Raw genomic sequence first — 20,240 nt, forward strand, 5'->3', positions numbered from 1 at the left:
AACTTATTGAGCAAAGAGACGGTCTACACAGGGGTGTAGGTGTGCACAGAAGTGTGTGCAGAGAAGTTTGGCTGGAAGAGGGGCTGTGAAGGGAAATACATTTGCTATTGATGATCCCACAACAAAATTTGGTTCAAGCACGTTATAAAAAACATTATGAGGAGCCTTGAAAATCAACCCATGTTGGGACCTTCCAATGGGGGATGGAAGGAGATTGAAGGAGGTTCAGATCTGAAATCATAAATTAGTCCTGGCCAATTGTGGAGTGTCCTGGGAAGATCAGTCTGGCAGGGTGTATGTAAAGGGCCAATGGGAGGGAGGAGAAGATACCAGCTAGGAAACTACTATGCTAGTTTAGTCACCAAGTGATGGAAAGCTGGGAGACACTGAGAGAAATCAAGATGACTGGAGATTCTAGTGTGGGTAACTTGGAGTCTTTATGTTTGCTGAATGACTAAGTGAATGAATGAACAGGGCAAAAATTCAAGGTGCGAACTGGCTTAATAGGGAAAGATGAGGGACACCTGGGTGGCTCAGTCAGTTGAGCGTCTGCCTTCGGCTCAGATCATGATCTGAGTCCTGAGTCCCACAGCATTATCTACAATAGTCAAATTATAGGAACAGCCCAAGTGTCCATCGACTGATGAGTGGATAAAGAAGATGTGGTATATATATATAAATGGAATATCACTCAGCCATAAAAAAGAATGAAATCTTTCCATTTGCAAGAACATGGATGGAGCTAGAGAGTTATTATGCTAAGTGAAATAAGTCAGTCAGAGAAAGACAAACACCATATAATTTCACTCATACGTGGAATTTAAGAAACAAAACAAGCAAGCAAAGGTGAAAAAAAAAAGAAAGAGAGAGAGAGAGGCAAACCAAGAAACAGACTCTTAACCACAGAGAACAAACTGATGGTTACCAGAAAGGGGGGGGGGGTGAAATAGGTGATGGGGATGAAGGAGGGCACTTGTAATGAGCACGGGTGATGTATGGAAGTGTTGAATCACTATATTTACACCTGAAACTAATATTACCCTATATGTTAACCAACTGAAATTTAAATAAAAACTTTAGAAAAAAGGAAAGATAAGTTTGGATTTAGACAAATTAAATTCATAATGATGGTCAACTATGAAGGTGGAGGTCTTCAGGAAGCAGTGGGAGATGTGAGGCTGAAGTTTGAGCGCATCAGAGCACAGACACAGGTTTGGAGTTCATCTCCAGGGAGTCAGCGTTTAAACCACGGGAGTAGAAGGATCTGGCAATGGGAGCTTGTGTGCAGAGGAAGAAGAACAGGAAAGCCTGAAGAATGGGTTTGAGACATGTTCAAACTGAGGGAGAAGAGAGTTAGAACTAACAAAGAACCCAGAAAAGACATGTGAGAATTAAGTGGAGAACGGGACAATGGCAGGTTGTCAGTGCTGACTGTTTCGGAGAGGTTAGAGAGAAGGACAGCAAAGGTCACTGGTGGCCTCGGCAAGAATGGCTTCAGGAAAATGACAAGGTGAAAGCTAAATTGCAGTGGAACAAGGAGTAATTGTGGAAAGAGCAAGTATAATGTTTAGCAGTAAAAAGAAACGACAGCAGTTGAAGGGAAAAGAAAGTAGAGGGAAGATTTTAGTCTTTTTTTTTTTTTAATTTTTTTTTAAATTTTTTTTATGGGAAGATTTTAGTCTTAAAGAAATATCCATGGTTAAGAGGCTAAGTACCATGGGCACCATGTTTGACCTCTACGTCCGTGAAGGTGGTATATGGTCTAGCTCTTTAAATTTGATACCAATTTTTTAGTTAAGCAGGGAACATGCACAGTTTTTGATAAATGAACTTCTACTAATTCTTTTTTTTAAGATTTTATTTATTTATTTGAGAGAGAGAGAGCACAAGCAGAGGGAGAGGAAGAGGGAGAGGGAAAGGGAGAAGCAGACTCCTCGCTGAGCAGGGAGCCCGACATGGGACTTGATCCTAGGACCCTGGGATCATGACCTGAGCCAAAGGCAGATGCTTAACCAACTAAGCCACCCAGGCGCCCCTTCTACTAATTCTTTTTTTTTTTTTTTTTAAGATTTTATTTATTTGACAGAGAGCACAAGCAGAGGGAGAGAGAGGGAGAAGCAGGCTCCCTGCTGAGCAAGGAGCCTGATGTGGAACTCGATCCCAGAACCCTGGGATCATGACCTGAGCAGAAGGCAGACACTTAACCCACTGAGCCACCCAGGCATCCCCTACTAATTCTTTATACTTTTATTTTCTTAGATACTTTTTAACCCAACACATATTCTCCAAGTCAGGATACAATGATACATTTTGTCCCATTAAATGCGTCACTATGTAAAGATGAAACATAGGAGATTTTTTTCCCCAAGTGTTTTTTTTTTTTTTAAGATTTTATTTATTCATTTGAGAGAGAGAAAGAGACAGAGAGAGAGAGCACAAGCAGGGGGGAGAGGCAGAGGGAGAAGGAGACTCCTTGCTGAGCTGGGAGCCCAACGTGGGGCTCAACCTGAGCCTCAATCCCAGGACCTGGAGATCATGACCTGAGCTGAAGGCAGACACTTAACCATCTGAGCCATCCAGGCGCCCCAGAAACAGGAGAATTTTTTAAAGTTACAAAGCAGAAGGCAAAGTTGTATTTCAGTTAACTGGATTTTAGTAACTGATTGCATCCTAGAATATTTTGGAATGTGATTGAGTAAAAGTAAACCTCTCTGTTGGTTACTTATGTCCTCTTGTATTACAAAAATCAGCACTCCCTCATCAGAAACTTCTTGCCTAAGCTCCTTATCTATCCCCACCCTCCCCCTAATCTTTGTTCATTTATTCGTTTTCCCCTAGACACTTATTTTAGGAAGGGGCCTATGTTGTTTGTATCTTCAATCATTTTCTCTAGTTATAAAATGAGCATAACTAAAATTTACCAAGTGCTTAGTAAGTGCCAGGGACTATTCTCAGTGCTCTCCACGGGCTGTGTCCAGTCATCCTCCGGATGCATTTTACGGAGAAGGAAACTGAAGCAGGGAGAGGGTAAGGGACTTACCTGAGAGCACACAGTTCTTAAATAATGGAGCAATGTTAGAACCAAGGAAGTCTTGTCCAAAGTCCACAGCCGTAACCAGTCGCGGCACTGCCTCTCACCAGATGCTCTAAATCTCCTGAAATCTGCATTCCTTCTATTCACAAACGTCCTGAGATTACTGACTTCATTCAGTAACATGTACTATGAGATTGTGGGTAAGCACGCTGTGCTTGGGGCTGGCGTTTCAAGAGCTAACAAGGTAGACACTGGAGCATACTGTCTGGATGGGGAGGCAAACGAGAAGTCAATGGTTCAAATGGAGTGTGGGGGTGAGTGCACACCCGCAGGCTGGGATCGGGGGGTGGGACTGATGTTCCTCAATACCATGGCTCTCAGGGGAATGGGAAGGAGGCGAGTCAGCCAGCTAGCCTGTGAATACCAGCTCCATGTTCCCTGGGTGGGAAACTCTAGGGAAAGTGTTTGAGCTCTTTCTGGGCCGTAAATAAAATACAGTAATAGATGGCATAGAGCTGCTCTCCAAAACCTGTCCTTCACTTTCTTCCTTGATCATTTACATCTCGCTTCCACAAGGAACTCTATGCCCATAGCAGAATCTCTATCTCCAGCTTGAGCCTCTCTTCTGAGCCCTAACTGCACTGCTGGTTGCCCATGCCCACTGGGTGCCCCTGCTTCCAACTCTGACCTCATAAATCTAAAACTCACTGGCTCAGGGCGCCTGAGGGGCTCAGTCGGTCGAGGGTCCAACTCTTCGGCGCAGGTCGTGATCTCAGGGCTGTGAGGTTGGGCTCCACGCTGGGTGCGAGGCCTGCTCGAGCTTCTCTTGCCCTCCCCCACTCTCTCTCCCTAAAAATATATATATATATACGTATAAACTCATTGGCTCTCTCAAAACCCTTGGTCTTGAGTGGTGCCGCCCACTTCTGCCACTGTCAGCAGCGCTCTTCCAGAAGCCTGGGTGAAGCCTCTTTGGATTGTCCCTGCTCCATTGCCCCAGCTCCATTGCCCCACCATCTCATCAGTCTGTGTCTGAGTCTTCGAATTCCTCCCTCCTTTCTATTTTTACTGCCACGACTAGCTTCTGCTTCATCAAGTAGCCTAACCATTCCTCACCTCTCCGCCACGAGTCTTCCCGAATCACAGCCGGCCACCCGTCTTGCGCCCCCCCCCCCCTTGCACCGTTCTGCCTTCCGTGCGCCCTAGGCAATAGCCATTGGCTTCTCCCCTCCATTCCTCACCACTCTCCTCCATGCGTTTCACACCTGTCAAGTTCAGCTGCAACCTGCTCTCCCACAAACCGCTTACACTGCTCCTCCATCTGGAACACTCTCCATTTCTCAATGTCCCAACACTGCCTGTCCTTGAATGCGCACAGGCACCGTGCTCTACACATTTTTCTCTCCTTTGGTTGGAAATCATCTCTTTCTGACATGAACTTACAAAGCATTTTATCACTCTTCTAAGCACTTGGCAATTTCTACCTTGTTTGTACAATGACGCATCTTCTCTCTTCCACTACATGGCAAAGGCTTCGGGTGTAGAATCCAGGTGTGATTCATTTTTAGGTGTCCCACTGTCTCTAACACCAAGTGCTCAAAAATATATAAATACGTGAATATGAAAACGAACGGAAGACCTGAAAGAAGATTGGAAAGACGCTAGAACAGAAACAGCGCTCACACGCTACCATGGGCTTGACTGAAAGCAGAGCGCTAAGCAGTAGACATCTCTCCATCACAGGGATTTCAAGGAGGAAAAATAACTGACTACAGTCACAACATGTCAGTTAAAGAATTTTCCAGGAAGCCAGTTAAGGGAAAGGAACAAAATATACCACCTTAACATTCAGATAGATCCACACATTGCGGAAAGGTACAAATTAATGCAGGTAAGCAGATTTTTAAATAATATAAACTACCCCCCGCCCAAGAATTATTATTGATGGGGTGCTGGCTGGCTCAGTCAGTAAAGCATGCAACTCTTGATCATGAGTTCAGTCCCTATGCTGGGCATGGAGCTTACTTAAAAAAAAAATTATATATATATAATGAAACAGAGGAAAGAACAAGGAGGTGAAGACATGCCAACAAAGAGTAAAGAAAATAGATTCTCTTCTAAACTCTATTTTTTGCTTTCACTTGGTGACCATAGGCTCTCAACACCAAGCTCTTAAAGATGTGGCCTCAACCCGAACATTTTACTCATAAGCTTATCTCATTAATCAATCAAGTGGGGTGCCTGGGAGGGAGGGGCTCAGTTGGTTAAGCGCCTGACTCTTGGTTTCAGCTCAGGTTATGATCTCAGGGTGGGGAGATGGAGCCCCACATGGGGCTCCATGCTGGGGGTGGAGCCTCCTCCAGATTCTCTCTCGCTCCCCACCTCCACCCCTCCAAAAAAATCGAGAACGGAGCCAGCAAAATCTCAAAAGTTTGTGATTTGTGCAGATATTTAGAAAAGGAGCATCCTTAATAAACATGAACAAGAGTTTAAATCAACTATATTCTTCATACATTGTCGATTTCAGAAGCTGAGCCGGGGGATGGAGGCAGTTGTCACCACAGGCCGTTTTACTAGTACTGTGAGTGGGCATCTGCTTCTAGTCTCAAAATGTTAACTTCTTTTCAAGAGGCAAAACCAGTCTAAATGCTCCACAAAAAATGAATAGTAAATCTCTAACAAAAGGAATGTGTCATTAGATTACTAACTCTTCTTTATGAATTTTATCCTAGCCTCCATGCATACTACAAAATCCTTTGGCAACAAGACAGCACAGGAAATGAAAACTTCCAATCTGCATATTAAAAAATACAGTAACAATTCAATTCCAAGGAGATACAAGGAAGACACTTGGCAATGCTCTAAAGGAAAAGAACGTTTCTTCGAGGTGTTTTTTTTTTTTTAACTTTCAGTTATACAGCATGAAGTTCTTCTTATACTTGTGAAGCTATGAAAATGAAAAGAGAAGCAGCTTCTGATTAAATCAAATAGAAAATGGCTTGTAAGACCTCCATTATGACATGTAACAATTTCAAATGCAAATTCTGGTTGGATTTCAAGGTTCTAGATACCACATGAAGCTCACCTAGCATTTAATCGATCCATAGCTACTACAAATATTGTTGTTGGTCTCACCGTAAAGAACCATGAATATATCTCCCTAGAGTTCTTAATAAAATGTAAGATCTATTTTTAAAAATTACTCTATTTAAGTGACAAAGGGGGGAAATGGATTTGCAACTTTGATCTATATCCAGGCAGAGGAAATTATACCCAAAACAAGACTACTTCACAGCAAGATTTATTAATACATCCAAAAGAAAGAAAGAAAAATCATTTTGTCACACTATATACAGATAATACATACAGTGTTTTATACACATATTACATCAGTTTTTACACAAGAAAAATATACATAAAAATGTAAACTTTTGTATACAAAAACCCTTAAACAAATTAAACAAGGACCAGATAACAAAAGGAGACCAATCCATTATTATTTCATCAAATTTTTAAAACAGTAATACAGTACATTCATTGAGATATATATGGAAAATGTGAGCCATCTCTTCATGTTTAAAGGGAAATTACAAACCAACAGCCCATCGCCTCCCAAAATGTGGTCCCCCCCCCAAGCAACACCACACTCGATGCCACAGACACGCCTTTCCGTCACAACTGGGGGGCTCTTAAGCAAACCTGCCAACCTCCTCATCTTGCTGCTATAGTCTGTGCAGAAACGGGTGGCCCCTAGCTTTTGTGCATACAACTAAGCTTCTAGCCACTATTCATGTAAAAACAGACAAGATTCTCGGTTTGTAAGTTCCCTTTAAGCAGCTTTTTTTTTTTTTGTAAATATTTTTAATGTATGGCCTGTTAAACATACTTGTGTGCCAAGGTGAATGAGAACACTGAAAAAGAAGGGCTTTGAGAACTGCTAGTCCTTGCTACCGTGCAGTTACTTTGTAAGAAGAGATTTTAAAACTGTGCAATGCGTCTGTCCCTTACTGGATCCAAAGAAGCTACCACCTCACCTGTGATTTCCCACTGCAACTTGGTTTCAATTTACACCTCAGTACTCCAGTTAGTACCATACAACTGCCAAGAGGCTTTGTTAAAGGCTGCTCCTGATATCAAGTTCCAGCTAAACTACTCTGTGAAATCACTCAGACCCCAACCTCTCCATTCTGGTCTTCAGGGGGGGTACTCTTCCTTCACTGGTTTTTTTGGTAACATCTTAAAATTTAGGATTGTCCATCTATGTTCCTTTCTCTGTAAGGTCTTGAAATGTAATCTGCTGCCAACTCATCACAAAATAAAATCTCATTTTTTTTCTTCATAGTCTTTCATTCCGTGTGTCAAATTGATGTACTAATGAAAACACCTGAAGCTGTGGGGACTAGGAATTAAATCTATGGCAAGTGCATGCAGACTTCGAGTTCTTTTAAAAAGAAAAAAAAAAAAAAAAAAAAACGTCTGGGAAGACCTTTCACTAAATAAATGCAAAACATGCTTAAGACAGCTTCATGAGAGCTGCCTTCTCTCAAAGTTGAATTTTGAACAAGGCAGAATAACAATTAGGTGATATATTTCCCTGCAGCTAGACAGTAGTTAACTTCCCCCAGGCAAAATGATCTCAATGATCATTATTTATTAATGAAAGGAAGAGGCAGATTGGTGAATTAAGTTGATCTAGTAAGATGGTGGTTGACATACACTAATGGACATGTTAGGATTGCTTTATAACTGAAATAAACCGGCTGGTTTGTGGTACATCTCCATTTTGGAGGGAGGAAAAATGCACAGGGTTCCTCAAGTGAATCCCCAGCTCTCTCTCTTTCTCCCATGGGACAGATGGCGTTTTTAAAAAATGACAGTCTCCCTTTCAGTTAGAACAAAATGTAACAATAAAAAGGAAAAGGAAGATAAATAAATAATGTGTGGATGTCTTTAGATGAGACTTTTAAATGTTCTTTAAATAATTTTCGATAATGTATTTTTAAATCATTACATACAACGGCCATGGCAGTGGACCATATTCCAGTAGGGGCAGCATTTTGCTCAATGTAGAAGATTGCCATTTAAAACTCACACATATACATGTGTATATACAGTATATCAACACGATTTATATACATATATATCTAGGAAGCAACATTCCATTGCCTTTGAGTATCTATATATTCACTCCCACAATATATACGAGACATACTGTGTGAGTATATACGAAAGTATATGTACACATGCTCCGACATGTATATATACACTTTGTCTGTGTGTGCATAAGAGCTTTAAAGGCACAATATATAGGGGATGCCAGTTTATGCGAGAGAGCTGCAGCAAAGGTAAACCACAATGTCACAAACGTGAAAAGTCAAAAGGAAATACAGCAAAATTCACGTAAGGATTCGTTGAAGCAGTGTCATCATGAGTAAAATGAGTTAGTTCTAGAATTCAAGAGGCTTATGTGTGACTTAGTATGCTTTCCGTTAAAATGAAAATGGTAAATTTATGATTAAGACACAAAGTAAACCACATTTTTAAATGACAAATTGATGACAATAAATGAGAAAATAAACCTCACACTGTTATCAATACTAAAATCATAATTATGTTCTTTTCCAATGTGAGTAAAATGTCCCCAAATTATCTAGGTAAACCTTTAAAATTAGTCTTGTTTGAATGTTGGTTTCTATTTGTTTTTGAGACAAAGGTGAATGCCCAATCCTCAAAATTACTATACAAAATATCACCCAAACTGACATCTTCTGGAAAATTTCAGAGAAAGATCTTTAAAAGAAACGACTGAGAAGTTAATGAACTATGCTTAAGCCAAATGCTTCTGGCTAGAGAGGACATCATAAAGGGGAAAAAATACAATGAAGTGTGATGAGAGATTGAGAAGGCAGTGAAGATGAAGAATCGTGGAACTGGCAAGTTAAGAATAGTTCTAGCAGGAATTCACTTATAATAATAACCATAAACAAGACTATAATCCAAAGGACTTCCATCTTGGTATGCACTGATAATGGACTCCAGACTGTCACCTCCTCTTGCTTACAGAATAATTGAGTTTTCCATAGACGTATAATCTTGCTTAACAAAGGCTGTTTATCTATTACACACACACATTTTTTTAGGGAAATATATGTATATAGCTTTATCTATACACACACATATACATACGTGTATATATAGATTTATACAAATGTATAAATAAACATAATACTTTTCAATCTTTCCATTGACAAGGCAAGTTCACATTCAGCAAAGTGCCACCACATCCCATATACACATCTCTGTACAGATATACACAAAAGGGTCTATTTTCACCCTTCGATCAGGGGGAATTTATTCTAGCAAATCCCATTAACCAGTAACTGAAGGGAGAAATGGCACCAATACAAACTCCCTTCTTTCATTTGCATGCATATGTACAAGAAATATGCAGATTTTTAAAAAATCCATAAAGCAAGAGTGAATGAAACTGGGAGATGCAGAAATACAACTATAAAAGGAACGACCTGTGGAGCTTTCCTAGGTCTTGGCTATACCTAAGATGAATGAGGCTTCAAAGAGAACTACAAATTCTGGTGTATTCTCAGAAGTTGTTTTGACATATATCAAAGTACATGATCTTTTGATATTAAAAATAAATGTGATCGGAGCATTTAATGACAACTCTAGTTTTGGCTATGTTAGACCACCAGATACTCCAGTAATGAATGTATAGCAAAATGACAAAACTCAAAATACAGGAATGTATCTTTTTTTAATTCCATATGAATCAGGTAAAAGTCCAGGGTAGCATAATTGTTCTTATAACCAAAATACAGAGGTCAGGGGCATGCTAACTTCATAAATAATAGCACAACTGAGTAATTTTTTTTTAATTTTTAGAAATAACTGAAATCATCCCAGCTTTGAAATATGCATGGTGAAATGATCCCCCCAACTCTTCCAACAAAGCAGTCCCTTCAAAAAACGGCATTTATAAAAAGCCTATAATTTTCTTAACTTCACCAAGAAAAGATGACCAATAAGATTTTCTAACTCAGAATAAGAAGAAATGTATTATTAACATAAAGAAAAGTTGTTTCAACTGATCTGGTCCCATCACCCCAGTAGATAAACACAGCTCATGTCTGGTTTGTCTCTCTCTCTCTCATATTTTTATGCTCAAAAGTGAGAGGCTGGTCTTAGAACCTGTTTCTCATGTCATTTTAAAAACATAGCATAATGTAAGTCAATCAAAAGGTTAAGATAAAATGCACATGATATCAGAGCTAGCCTTTTAACAGAAGATAGCATAATGAAGAATTTGGTGTATTTATACTACAGAGACAATGAGAAAATAACTCTGATAGCCTCATCTAAATAAATCATATTTCTACAATACATTCTGTTACCTTCCTCTATTTTCACCTAAGCACACATTCATCTCTCTCACACACGTGCCCCCAATGTATATTTTTGCATGTGTGTAAAACCACAGACAGAGACATGCACACAAGTAATTTAATTCTATTTTTAAGTCACAGTGGGAATTCCTTAGGGAGGAGGGATAAAAAGTTCCTGAATAAGACACTGAGAACATCTAGATTTATTATTTTCTCTATTTTACTTCCCAACTTACAGAATAAACTGTAAATTAAAGAATAAATCCATAGGAAATAAAAGAGGTCTTAAAAACTTAGTTTACAAATTCCAGCTACAGTAGTTGGGAGTTTTGCTTGATCTATGTATTTCTATTTACCCTGTAACTAAGCTTCTAGCCATCTTAAGTGTAAACCACAGATCATTTACTAAAGAAACACAATTCCCAACAGTTCTAATGAGCAGTAATAAATGGTCTAAAGGTGTACTACATTTTGAGGCCCCAGGATAGCCTTTTATTTTATATATCTGCAAGGTAGCAAAGGATAGCTATACACCTTGACACGGCAGAGATCCAGTGTAAAAAGGTGCTTCACTAGTTTGTCAAAAAAAAAAAAAAAAAAAAAAAAAAAAGCTCATATATAATTTTTTAAGCTATTAAAACACATAGGCAACATAATTCATTACACTCAATACAGCTTTAGTATAAAACTTATAATTTATGAGGTGATGTTAATAGTATAAATTAATATACCTTTTCTCTTAAAATCTACAATAAGTATTCTGAAAGCTCATTGGGGAAGGAAATTTTTAAATAAAACTTTTAAAGCTGTGCGTGATGGGAAAGGATTCTGTTTGCTGAAGCAGAGATGAGAGCCTGAAGGAGAAAGGAAAAAAGTCCTACGCAAGACACGGTGGGCTACGAAACCGAACGTTTTCTCTTTCTTGCGCTCTCTTTAATCATGAGTCACCTTTAGTTTCTTTTTAAAACTATTTTCTTACTTTAAAAACTGCCCTAATTTCCACAAGGAATCCCTGAGACATACTCAACACTATACAGTGAAAAGAATAATCACTGTGAAGAGGGACTGATTTCAACCCTTCCGAGCAGATGAAGACAATGTCACAAGCATCCAACTGCCCATCACTTGCACACTCATCTGCTGGAGCCGACGGGGCCTTAACGATGCAGGGTGGAGTCAGTTCAGGGCAAATCAGTCTATTCCCCAAGCAAAAGCAATGGTGTGGCATTTTGCAGCACTGCATGTTGAACATTTTTCCAAGGGGAACTTTGGGTGCATACAGAGCTTACTTCAGTGGTCCCCAGCTCAAAAAAAAAAAAAAACAAACAAAAACAAAACAAAACAAAACCAAATGGAAGAGGCGGCTTTTATTACTCTTAGGCCAGGATCAGGGCAGATCAGGGGTGCGTGTGTAGACTTGACAACCTGGGAGGGGGGGCGCTGAGGCCAGCAGGCAGGAGGGAAAAGGGAAGGAGAGCTGGGCTGCCCAAACAGAGCTTACTAACAGTTAGACAGCTTTTCTCTTACAACATTGTTTTTCAGACTCAACTTTAGATCCCCCAAAACTCCACCAAAGTAGTCAAACATTCCCAAGATGTGGGAACCTAGTTTCTGGTAAAGAAAGCCATACCAAATTTGCTCTCTCTCTGAAATGCCACCCATCCTTTATTGGCTCTGTATCACAGTGCAGAGAGAGGGAAGCTAACAGAAATTAGAGCTGAAGGGAAAGAGAATTTTTGCTATTTAGAAATGGGGCTCTCCAAGTCGGCCCCACGGTGTTTGCATAATGACACTGACTATTAGGAGACATAATTATTCACTTGTATTTTAGGTTTTCTTTCCCAACTCACTGGTCAGGGGGAAATGCTAAACAGATAAGATACCCAAATATGTCCTTCACTGGTATTTTATTTCAAATCTTCTGAAAGACAGCATTTAAAGTGTTACTTTAATCTACTAAACATGGATTCTGGTTCCCTCCAGAATAGGATATTGGAGAGCTCATGAGGATCCAGATATTAGGAAGTCATTGTTTAACCTTTCTACAGAATGCCAGTGAAGATTCCGTATTTCCAATGTATTGTGAGAGGAAAAAAAAAAAAATCTATGTTCTATGACATATATATTTCCACCTCCTACCTCACCCCCAAGAAATGTATTTCTCATCAGGAAAAAATCCTTGGAACGATGTAGGTGTTGGTGATGAAAGAGATACAGATGAAGACTATTCAGTATGACTAACATTTTCTTCTAAGGAATCCTTGAAATCGCCTCATTCACCTGCAGAGTTCTGCTGACCACGCAGACCACTGTATTAGATTCATCTATATATACCAGATTAAAAACAGAATTTAGTAGAATGTTAAAAGGCTAAAACGAAAGAGGCTGAAGAATCTGAAAACTAGATACCTAAAAAAAATTTTTTTAATGAATTCCAAGCCTATTAAATAATGAGTTTAGTGTTATGAATATCCTCATCTTTTTGCAATACCAATCCACAACCACCTACGGAACTAACTTGGAGAGAAGGCGATTGCCTCACACAAACATTGCTGATGCAGCCTACGACCGCCATCACCACCCCCATGTCGCCAGGGCGCAGGAAGGACTGCAGGCCAGTCACATGAGCTGATGGCGTGGGAGTTACCTACATAGGCTCAAAAGTCGAGGGCCAACTGGTAAAAACCCCGAATGGTACAGGGGCATGTGACTGGCTCAGTCAGTAGAGCATGTGACTCTCGATCTCAGGGTTGTGAGTTCAAGCCCCACACTGGGTGTGGAGCCTACTTAAAATAAAACAAAACAAAACAAAACTGAATGGTACAGGTCAATAGAAATATAAATTCTTTCACATACGAAGAAAGCTTACAGATTGGGCATGGATCACAGACACTGTTTCCTTCCAAATCAAAGCACTGTCTTTGCCTCTGGGTTGTGATCAAGGACTGCGAATGAGCTCTGATAAGGAAAAGCTTTAGTGTTAGTCACAGAAAGTGAGGATTCTTAGCTTGCAGTTGAGAGACTGGGCTTGTTGAAGAAATAAATCTTATAAATAATTATTTGGCAAAGATAAAGTATTAGCTTTCTTTAGCCTGACGCCACTCGAGACGGTAACTACAATTTTAAGGAAAAAGAAAAAAAAAAAAAAAACCCCACATTTTCCAACTTTATCTCCATACCTACTATTTGCTTCTCATTAAATTATAGTCTTTTCGTGGAGGGTCACCAGACACACCACAGTGCCTGCCAGCATGAAATTGCTCAGGAAGTCATTTATAAAGCAGTTCTATCTCACATGGTAGGTTACTAGAGAGGAAAAAAAAAAAATCTTTCACCGTATAAGCTATGTGACGATAATTACAAAATTTTTCCATTGCATAGTCTGTCATTTGGTGGGTTAAGTGTAATTGCTATTTACTATTGTGAATTGTTTACTAGCTACATAACCTACGCAGATGTGCAAATTACTAAGCCATTTTTACAGAGGAAAAAACAATGTCTTAAGTACTTTAATTAAAATAATATTAACAATTATGTAGAGAGAGTAAAGGAGAGAAAACACATCTTTTCTTCAATGCTATAAGATCACAGCCAGTGAGTATCACTCCTCAGAATGGAATTCAGATTCTCCGAGTACAGAATGTATCCATGAACTGCAGCAACTTTGTAAATAAATCACATTAACACAATCTAACTGGCCTTTATAAATGGTCCCAAAGAACTGCAGAAACAGAGTGAACTTCTCTGCCACCATTTCTCATGAGTTTCACACTAGAATAAAAGCTAGTTTCCACCTAATTAGGACCTTACATAAAATTTGTTTTTGATTCCAGTATTGCCTTATGATAGCGTAAGTGCTATTTGAAAGACACAAATTTTCATATTTCTGGAGTAAAAGACACTTCATTCCTTTCTCTACACATGAACAGCAAACCTACTACTAACAGACTAGAATTGCTCTGCATTAGCTAAAAGAAAAACCCAACGGGTTATCTCTGGGTTCACAGATGTTCTTCTCTTCCGAAAAGGGACTCACAAGAAGCCGTAAGAGCAAAGCAAATGGCAAGCTTGGATGTTGGTTTTGAAGGAGACGAAATGAAAGGACAAATTTGTTGGGGTTTTTTTTTGGTTTTTTTTTTGGTTTTTTTTTTTTGTTTTTTTTGCTAATTCCTCAAACCTACACTGGTACTTCCTACGGGCGCCCCTTCTTCAGCTATCCCTGTGGGCATCTAAACAAAAATGAACTGACTCAAAGTTTTTGGTGTGAAGCTGAAACTGGCAACATTCCTGATCATTTTATGCCTCCTTACCAGAAAGCAGGAAAGGGCTTTTCAATGCACATAAAACAGAAAATTGCGAACAAGAAAATGTGCAACTTACTGCAAACTCAGTTTGGATAACTGAAGAATTTTAAGCAGCTACCACGAGGGACAAAGAGCCAGAGAAGTTCAAACTGACTGCCCATGACTTTCCCTTTGCTGTCAGAGAAGGGCTGGTAGATAAGATAGCCGGTGCACTGCTACAACCTTGGATGAGTACACGATGGAGACTAGAGCGATTGCTGGGAACAGACAGTTATCTAGGGGTAATCTGAACGGGAAGTGAAAGAGTAGAGCAAATGAAGTGATACTTTTGAGCAGAGGTAACTACTCGTCATCATTTCATTACAGTACATTAAAATAAAAAAGCTTCCTAACATAGGTTCACAGGTGAGAGATGCTCAAATGATCTGTCCTCACCATTCAGAATAGAAATTTATGGTGATACCAAATATAATTTTGCTTTGTGACATAATTTATAATTTAGAAATTTCTCAATCTGCAAAAAAGGCAAAGCTATTAAAAAATAAATCTTCCAATCAATTATCATGATTAAAAAAAAAAACTAAATATATTACAAATGTATTTTTGGCCCACAAAAAGAAAACTTCAATAAATACAAAATAGGGCATATAATGATTTCATACAGTCATGTGACATTTCCCCTCCATAATCTCAGGCACGTGGTATCTGCATAATGCCTGCTGATCACCATCATTCCTTTAAAAAGCAGAGAAAGAAAAGCTTTCAAAAGAAGGGACTGGTTAGAATTAGCATGGCATAAAGAGAATACATATAGGAAGTAGGAAAATACATCCAAATCTTTACCTATTGAAAAGGAATTAAGATCAAATATTCCCTGACAAATGAATTATTATATCACATCATTAATAGATATGTTCTTTCTACTCATCTTTTAAAATATATATATGTAAATTAGACTAGACTCAGGTACAAATAGCCAATGGTATCTCAGGGGACAGTGAAACTTCTCAGCAAAAGCAGAGCACAGATGCCTTTAGAATCTAGTTCCACCCTTGGGGAGGGGGAAGGGGAGAAGGCAGGTAAAAAGAAACCTCATAGATTTATTTCATAGTCACCAACTCACTAAACAATATGATTTTGAACCCTAAAATCCTGGTACTTTAAAAAAAAAAAAAATTTCCCCAAACTTAAACCTAAGTACTTCAATTATTTTAAAAGTACCAAAGGGTGGGTACAATTTATGTCTAATTTCCATATTCTGCTTTGAAAGAAACTTTAAAATGCGTATCCTTCAGATATTACACATCACTTCACAACTGGTACATTGATTCTACAAGTGTCTTCAACATTTTACAAATCTTACCGAAGAATCACTACTGTAAACATGAAAAAGTCAAAAGTAAAAGACGGATCAAGGAGTTCAGAGATCCCATCTTTCCAAATCTAGCTGACCTATCCTGCTTTTCACATCAAAATATGGTCTTTTTATAATTACATCTCGTGAACGTATTCCATGAGAGAGGGATGGAGAAACAAAATGCGCGTCTAAAAAGGCAAAGTAACCACCGGACCTCAGAATCTCAGCAACCCTGCAGTCACTCCACGCGAGCTTTCTGTGGCATCCCCATGGCCCTGACGTGAATTCGGCTTTCTGCATTCTCGGATCACCGAGCAGAACGGGCTTGTGCAATTCGCATCATCAGCCCACCACCCTCTGTGCGCGGGAGACTTCGCTAATTCAGGGGGAAAGAATGACCAACCTGATGAGGGTTCTGAGATGTGGGAAAGGAGAAAGTCGGAGCCTTATACTCGTTAGGAAAAAAAAATAATAAAACAACAACAACAACAACAACAACGGGACAGCTGCTTCCTGCCCTGCACAAAAACACACACATGGGCGCACACATACACAAAGGCGGTCAAAAGACTAATTTTTTTCTTTTTAATTGAACATGATCACAATTAGGGATGGAATCCTGGCCTCATGTGGTGTCTAGCAGTTGGTGCTAAGGCAGAGCCTCGATCTGCCCGCTATGCACCACCTGCTACCGCTTACACAGGAACTCAATGAATAGGACCATTCTATCTAGAACCACCTCCGTAAAGACCTGGTCATAGAATGGAAAGCATTGATCTGAATACTAGGAAATAGTAAAGGGCACTGGTAATCTGAGGTATCTTCCACTTCTAGGACTTGCTGCTAAAAATCAACTCTAGCCAGTCACTGTGCTGAGCCACTAAGGAAACCATCGGGGTAGAGAGAACCCACCAGGAGGGAATGAGCACCAGTGCGAAGGAGCACGCGTGAACACTGAAGCAAGGTCCGCCGCAGGCTTGCTTGCTGAACCGGGAAAGGGAGTTCCCCTTTAGTCCCCATCTGTTATTTTTAAAATCTTCTTTAGGAAAAGGGGGAAAGGGATGCTAAACAGGAAACAAAGATAGAAAACACCAGGTTCCCCACCTGCCTGCAAACACACAGACACGCTCAGTTAGGGGAGGTGAAGGGAGAAGATGCATTATTGGTACTTGTAGCTGTGGCACCTGTTACTGTGAAGCCTGTAGGAGGGGCTATCGAGCTGTGGCTGGGCTGCAGGTCCTTAGGAATGCCACTGTGAGAACTCAGCTGGTGGCCGAAGGCTGCGCTGAACTGAGGGAGTTGCTGCTTGGGAGAGGTGGAGGCCATGAGTTCAGCAGAAGGCCCCATGCCACTGAAGCTGGTCTGCGGTAACCCCGGAAGCACACTGGAGCTGCTGGGGGTCACGGTGGCGAAGGCAGGCTGTGTGGTCTCTGAGTTCGACGTGGTGGGTGGTGTGGACAGGGAAGTGGAAAGAAGATGTCCATCTGCGCCGAGAAGGTTGCTAAATGGAGAGGGATCTCCAAGGTTGACAGGGAGATTGCCCCAGTGAGTTCTGGGGTTTACGACTCCTCCAAGTGGCACCTCGAGTTGGGTTGGGAGCAAGTGCTGCGCCATGATGGGCATCTCTGCTGAAAAGGTAGCTGCCATATTATCACCAGAATAAGATGCTGTGTGGGGAGAGGTGATATGGTCACTGTAGGGAGACGGCACGTGCTCGCTATCGTAATGGCTTCCATGGGGCGAGGAGTGTGAATGATCACTGCTGTATTGCTGTCGTGAGGTGATGAGGTCATCTGCCTTGCTCAGCAGCTGGGCAGGGTGTGGCCTCTGGGAGGCATGGCTGCCGTCATGTAGTCCATGAAACTGTCCTGGGAAGGCTCTCTCCCCAAGTGCACTCTGGCTGATCAGAGTGGCAGAAGTAAGGCCAACGTTGGCTGGGGCAGAGAACTGCCCCTGGATCTGCCCTGCCAGGGGTGTAGGTGGGTTAGACAAGGTAGCAGAACGGAGCAGGTTCTCATCCAGCTCTAGACTAGAAAAATTATCATGTACTATGCGCCCATTCAATAGCTCCCCTAGGTCCGTGTTAACTTCTCGGCTCAAGGACTGAATTCCTGAAGCTCCAGTACCTGTGGAGAACACCCCTATTCCTCTATCTGACAACTCCTGGACTGGCACACCATCTGACTGGGTAAGTACCCCAATGGTACTCAGGCACTCAAGAGAAGTTACAGCCTGCAGGGCCCGTTCAAGTTCCTCGGCCTCTTCGGTAGTTGGAAGGAGGTCTCCATTCTTTCCTGAGGAAAACAAAAGCCGTCAAGAATCAGCAGAGCTTTTACTGGTGCCATACCACAAAACCATACATCTGAATTACTTTTTAACAATATTCTATTAGAGGGGTGCCTGGGTGGCTCAGTCGGTTGAGCTCTGACTCTAGATTTCAGCTCAGGTCATGATCTCAGGTGCGTGAGATAGAGCCCCAAGTCGGGCTCCATGCTGAGTGTCCCAAGTCTTCTTAAAAGTTTCTCTCTCCCTCTGCCCCTCCCCGCCCCCGTATACACGCTCTCTCTCTCAAATAAATAAATAAATCTTTTAAAAAATGGGCGCCTGGGTGGCTCAGTCAGTTAAGCGTCTGCCTTCAGCTCAGGTCATGATCCCAGGGTCCTGGGATCGAGTCCCACGTCAGGCTCCCTGCTCGGCAATGAATCTGCTTCTCCCTCTCCCTCACCCATGGGCATGCGCTCTCTTCCCTCTCAAATAAATAAATAAAACCTTAAAAAAACAAAAAACAAACAACAACAGCAACAAAAAAAACCATGGGGGCCTGCCGTGGCTCAGTTGGTTAAGCATCCGACTCTTGATTTCAGTTCAGGTTATCATCTCAGGGTCGTGGGATCAAGCCCCACGTTGGGCTTCACGCTCAGCGAGGAGTCTGAGATTCTCTCCCTCTGCCCCTCCCCCCACACATGTGAGTGCTCACTAATAAATAAGTAAATCTTTAAAACCAAACCAAACCAATATTCTATTAAAGAGAATCCCTGTGGAATGGAGAATCTTCCAAGGACTGGATTGGAACGAAAGAGTGAATATGAATCCGTAGGACAGGCCTGAAAGGTCGAGCTGTCTTGGAACCTGCATCACATTTTCAGTTTATTCACAGTACTCCCTAAACCCAACTCATCAAAGCATTAAATTTTTAAGGATTGTAAGCAATACCAACTTAAAAAGCATGGTGACCAGTCTAACTACACATATGGTTTTACGTAAACTTATGTTAAAATCATAAAAATAGGAAACATATCATATTGGTTCAGACTGGAGACAAAAGGCTGTGTAGGAGTCCCCCCTTGGTTCTTCTGCTCTTGAACTCCTTCCTCCAGCTGGAGGGCGGCTGCGGAAGACTGGAATAGAGAGACTCATGCTTGCATGTGAGCACCCCGCACTCCCCTCCACTCAGATGTTATCTTTTAAAATGCTTTTGTGTGACCTGCTAATCCTGCTCCTTTCGTTCTAACTATTTTTCGTAAGATGGAAGCCCATGGGCTGCTGCTGATTTCATTTCCAATATAAAAAATCTAGGGATGCCTAGGTGGTTCAGGTCATGATCCCAGGGTCCTGGGATCGAGTCCTGCATCGGGCTCCCTGCTCTGCAGAGAGCCTGCTTCTCCTTCTGCCCGCTGCTCTGTCTGCTTGTGCTGTCAAATAAATAAAATCTTAAAAAAACACAAAACTATAGAGTGGGGAACTTGACTAATCACCACAAAAATACCCAGTTTTTAATGGGGAAAGAAACATTCTAAGAATATAAAAGGTTTCCCCTGAAAGCACCAGAGAACTGGTGGGATTAAGCAAACTTAGTTTTGGAAAAATGCACTTCAACTGACGTACAGGTATTAAGATTAGGACAAGTTCTAAAAGGCTTCAATTAACTCAAGTTTAAAATGTTTCTGTTGGGACACCTGGTTGGCCCAGTCATTAAGTGTCTGCCTTCGGCTCAGGTCATGATCCCAGGGTCCTGGGATCGAGTCCCGCATCAGGCTCCCTGCTCAGCAGGAGGCCTGCTTCTCCCTCTGCCTGGGGCTCCCCCTGGTTGTGCATGCTCTTTCTCTGACAAATAAATAAAATCTTAAAAAGAAAATAAAATGTTT

The 20,240-nt window shown here is 41.0% G+C and overlaps 1 protein-coding gene across 5 annotated transcripts in view; it reads right to left on the bottom strand.

The window, feature by feature from the left end:
* Positions 1–6,319: 6,319 nt before the first annotated feature.
* Positions 6,320–20,240, bottom strand: part of INO80D (INO80 complex subunit D) — a 65,569-nt gene continuing 51,648 nt past the window's right edge. For all 5 annotated transcript variants that reach the window (XM_036107962.2, XM_078071231.1, XM_036107959.2 and 2 more), the window contains one exon: positions 6,320–18,389. In XM_036107962.2, coding sequence (XP_035963855.1) covers positions 17,224–18,389 — 1,166 coding nt within the window. In that variant the 3' untranslated portion in view covers positions 6,320–17,223. The remainder of the gene's footprint in view (positions 18,390–20,240) is intronic.

The sequence above is a fragment of the Halichoerus grypus genome, chromosome 4 (assembly GCF_964656455.1).
Source record: "Halichoerus grypus chromosome 4, mHalGry1.hap1.1, whole genome shotgun sequence".
NCBI classification, from domain to species: Eukaryota; Metazoa; Chordata; class Mammalia; order Carnivora; family Phocidae; genus Halichoerus; species Halichoerus grypus.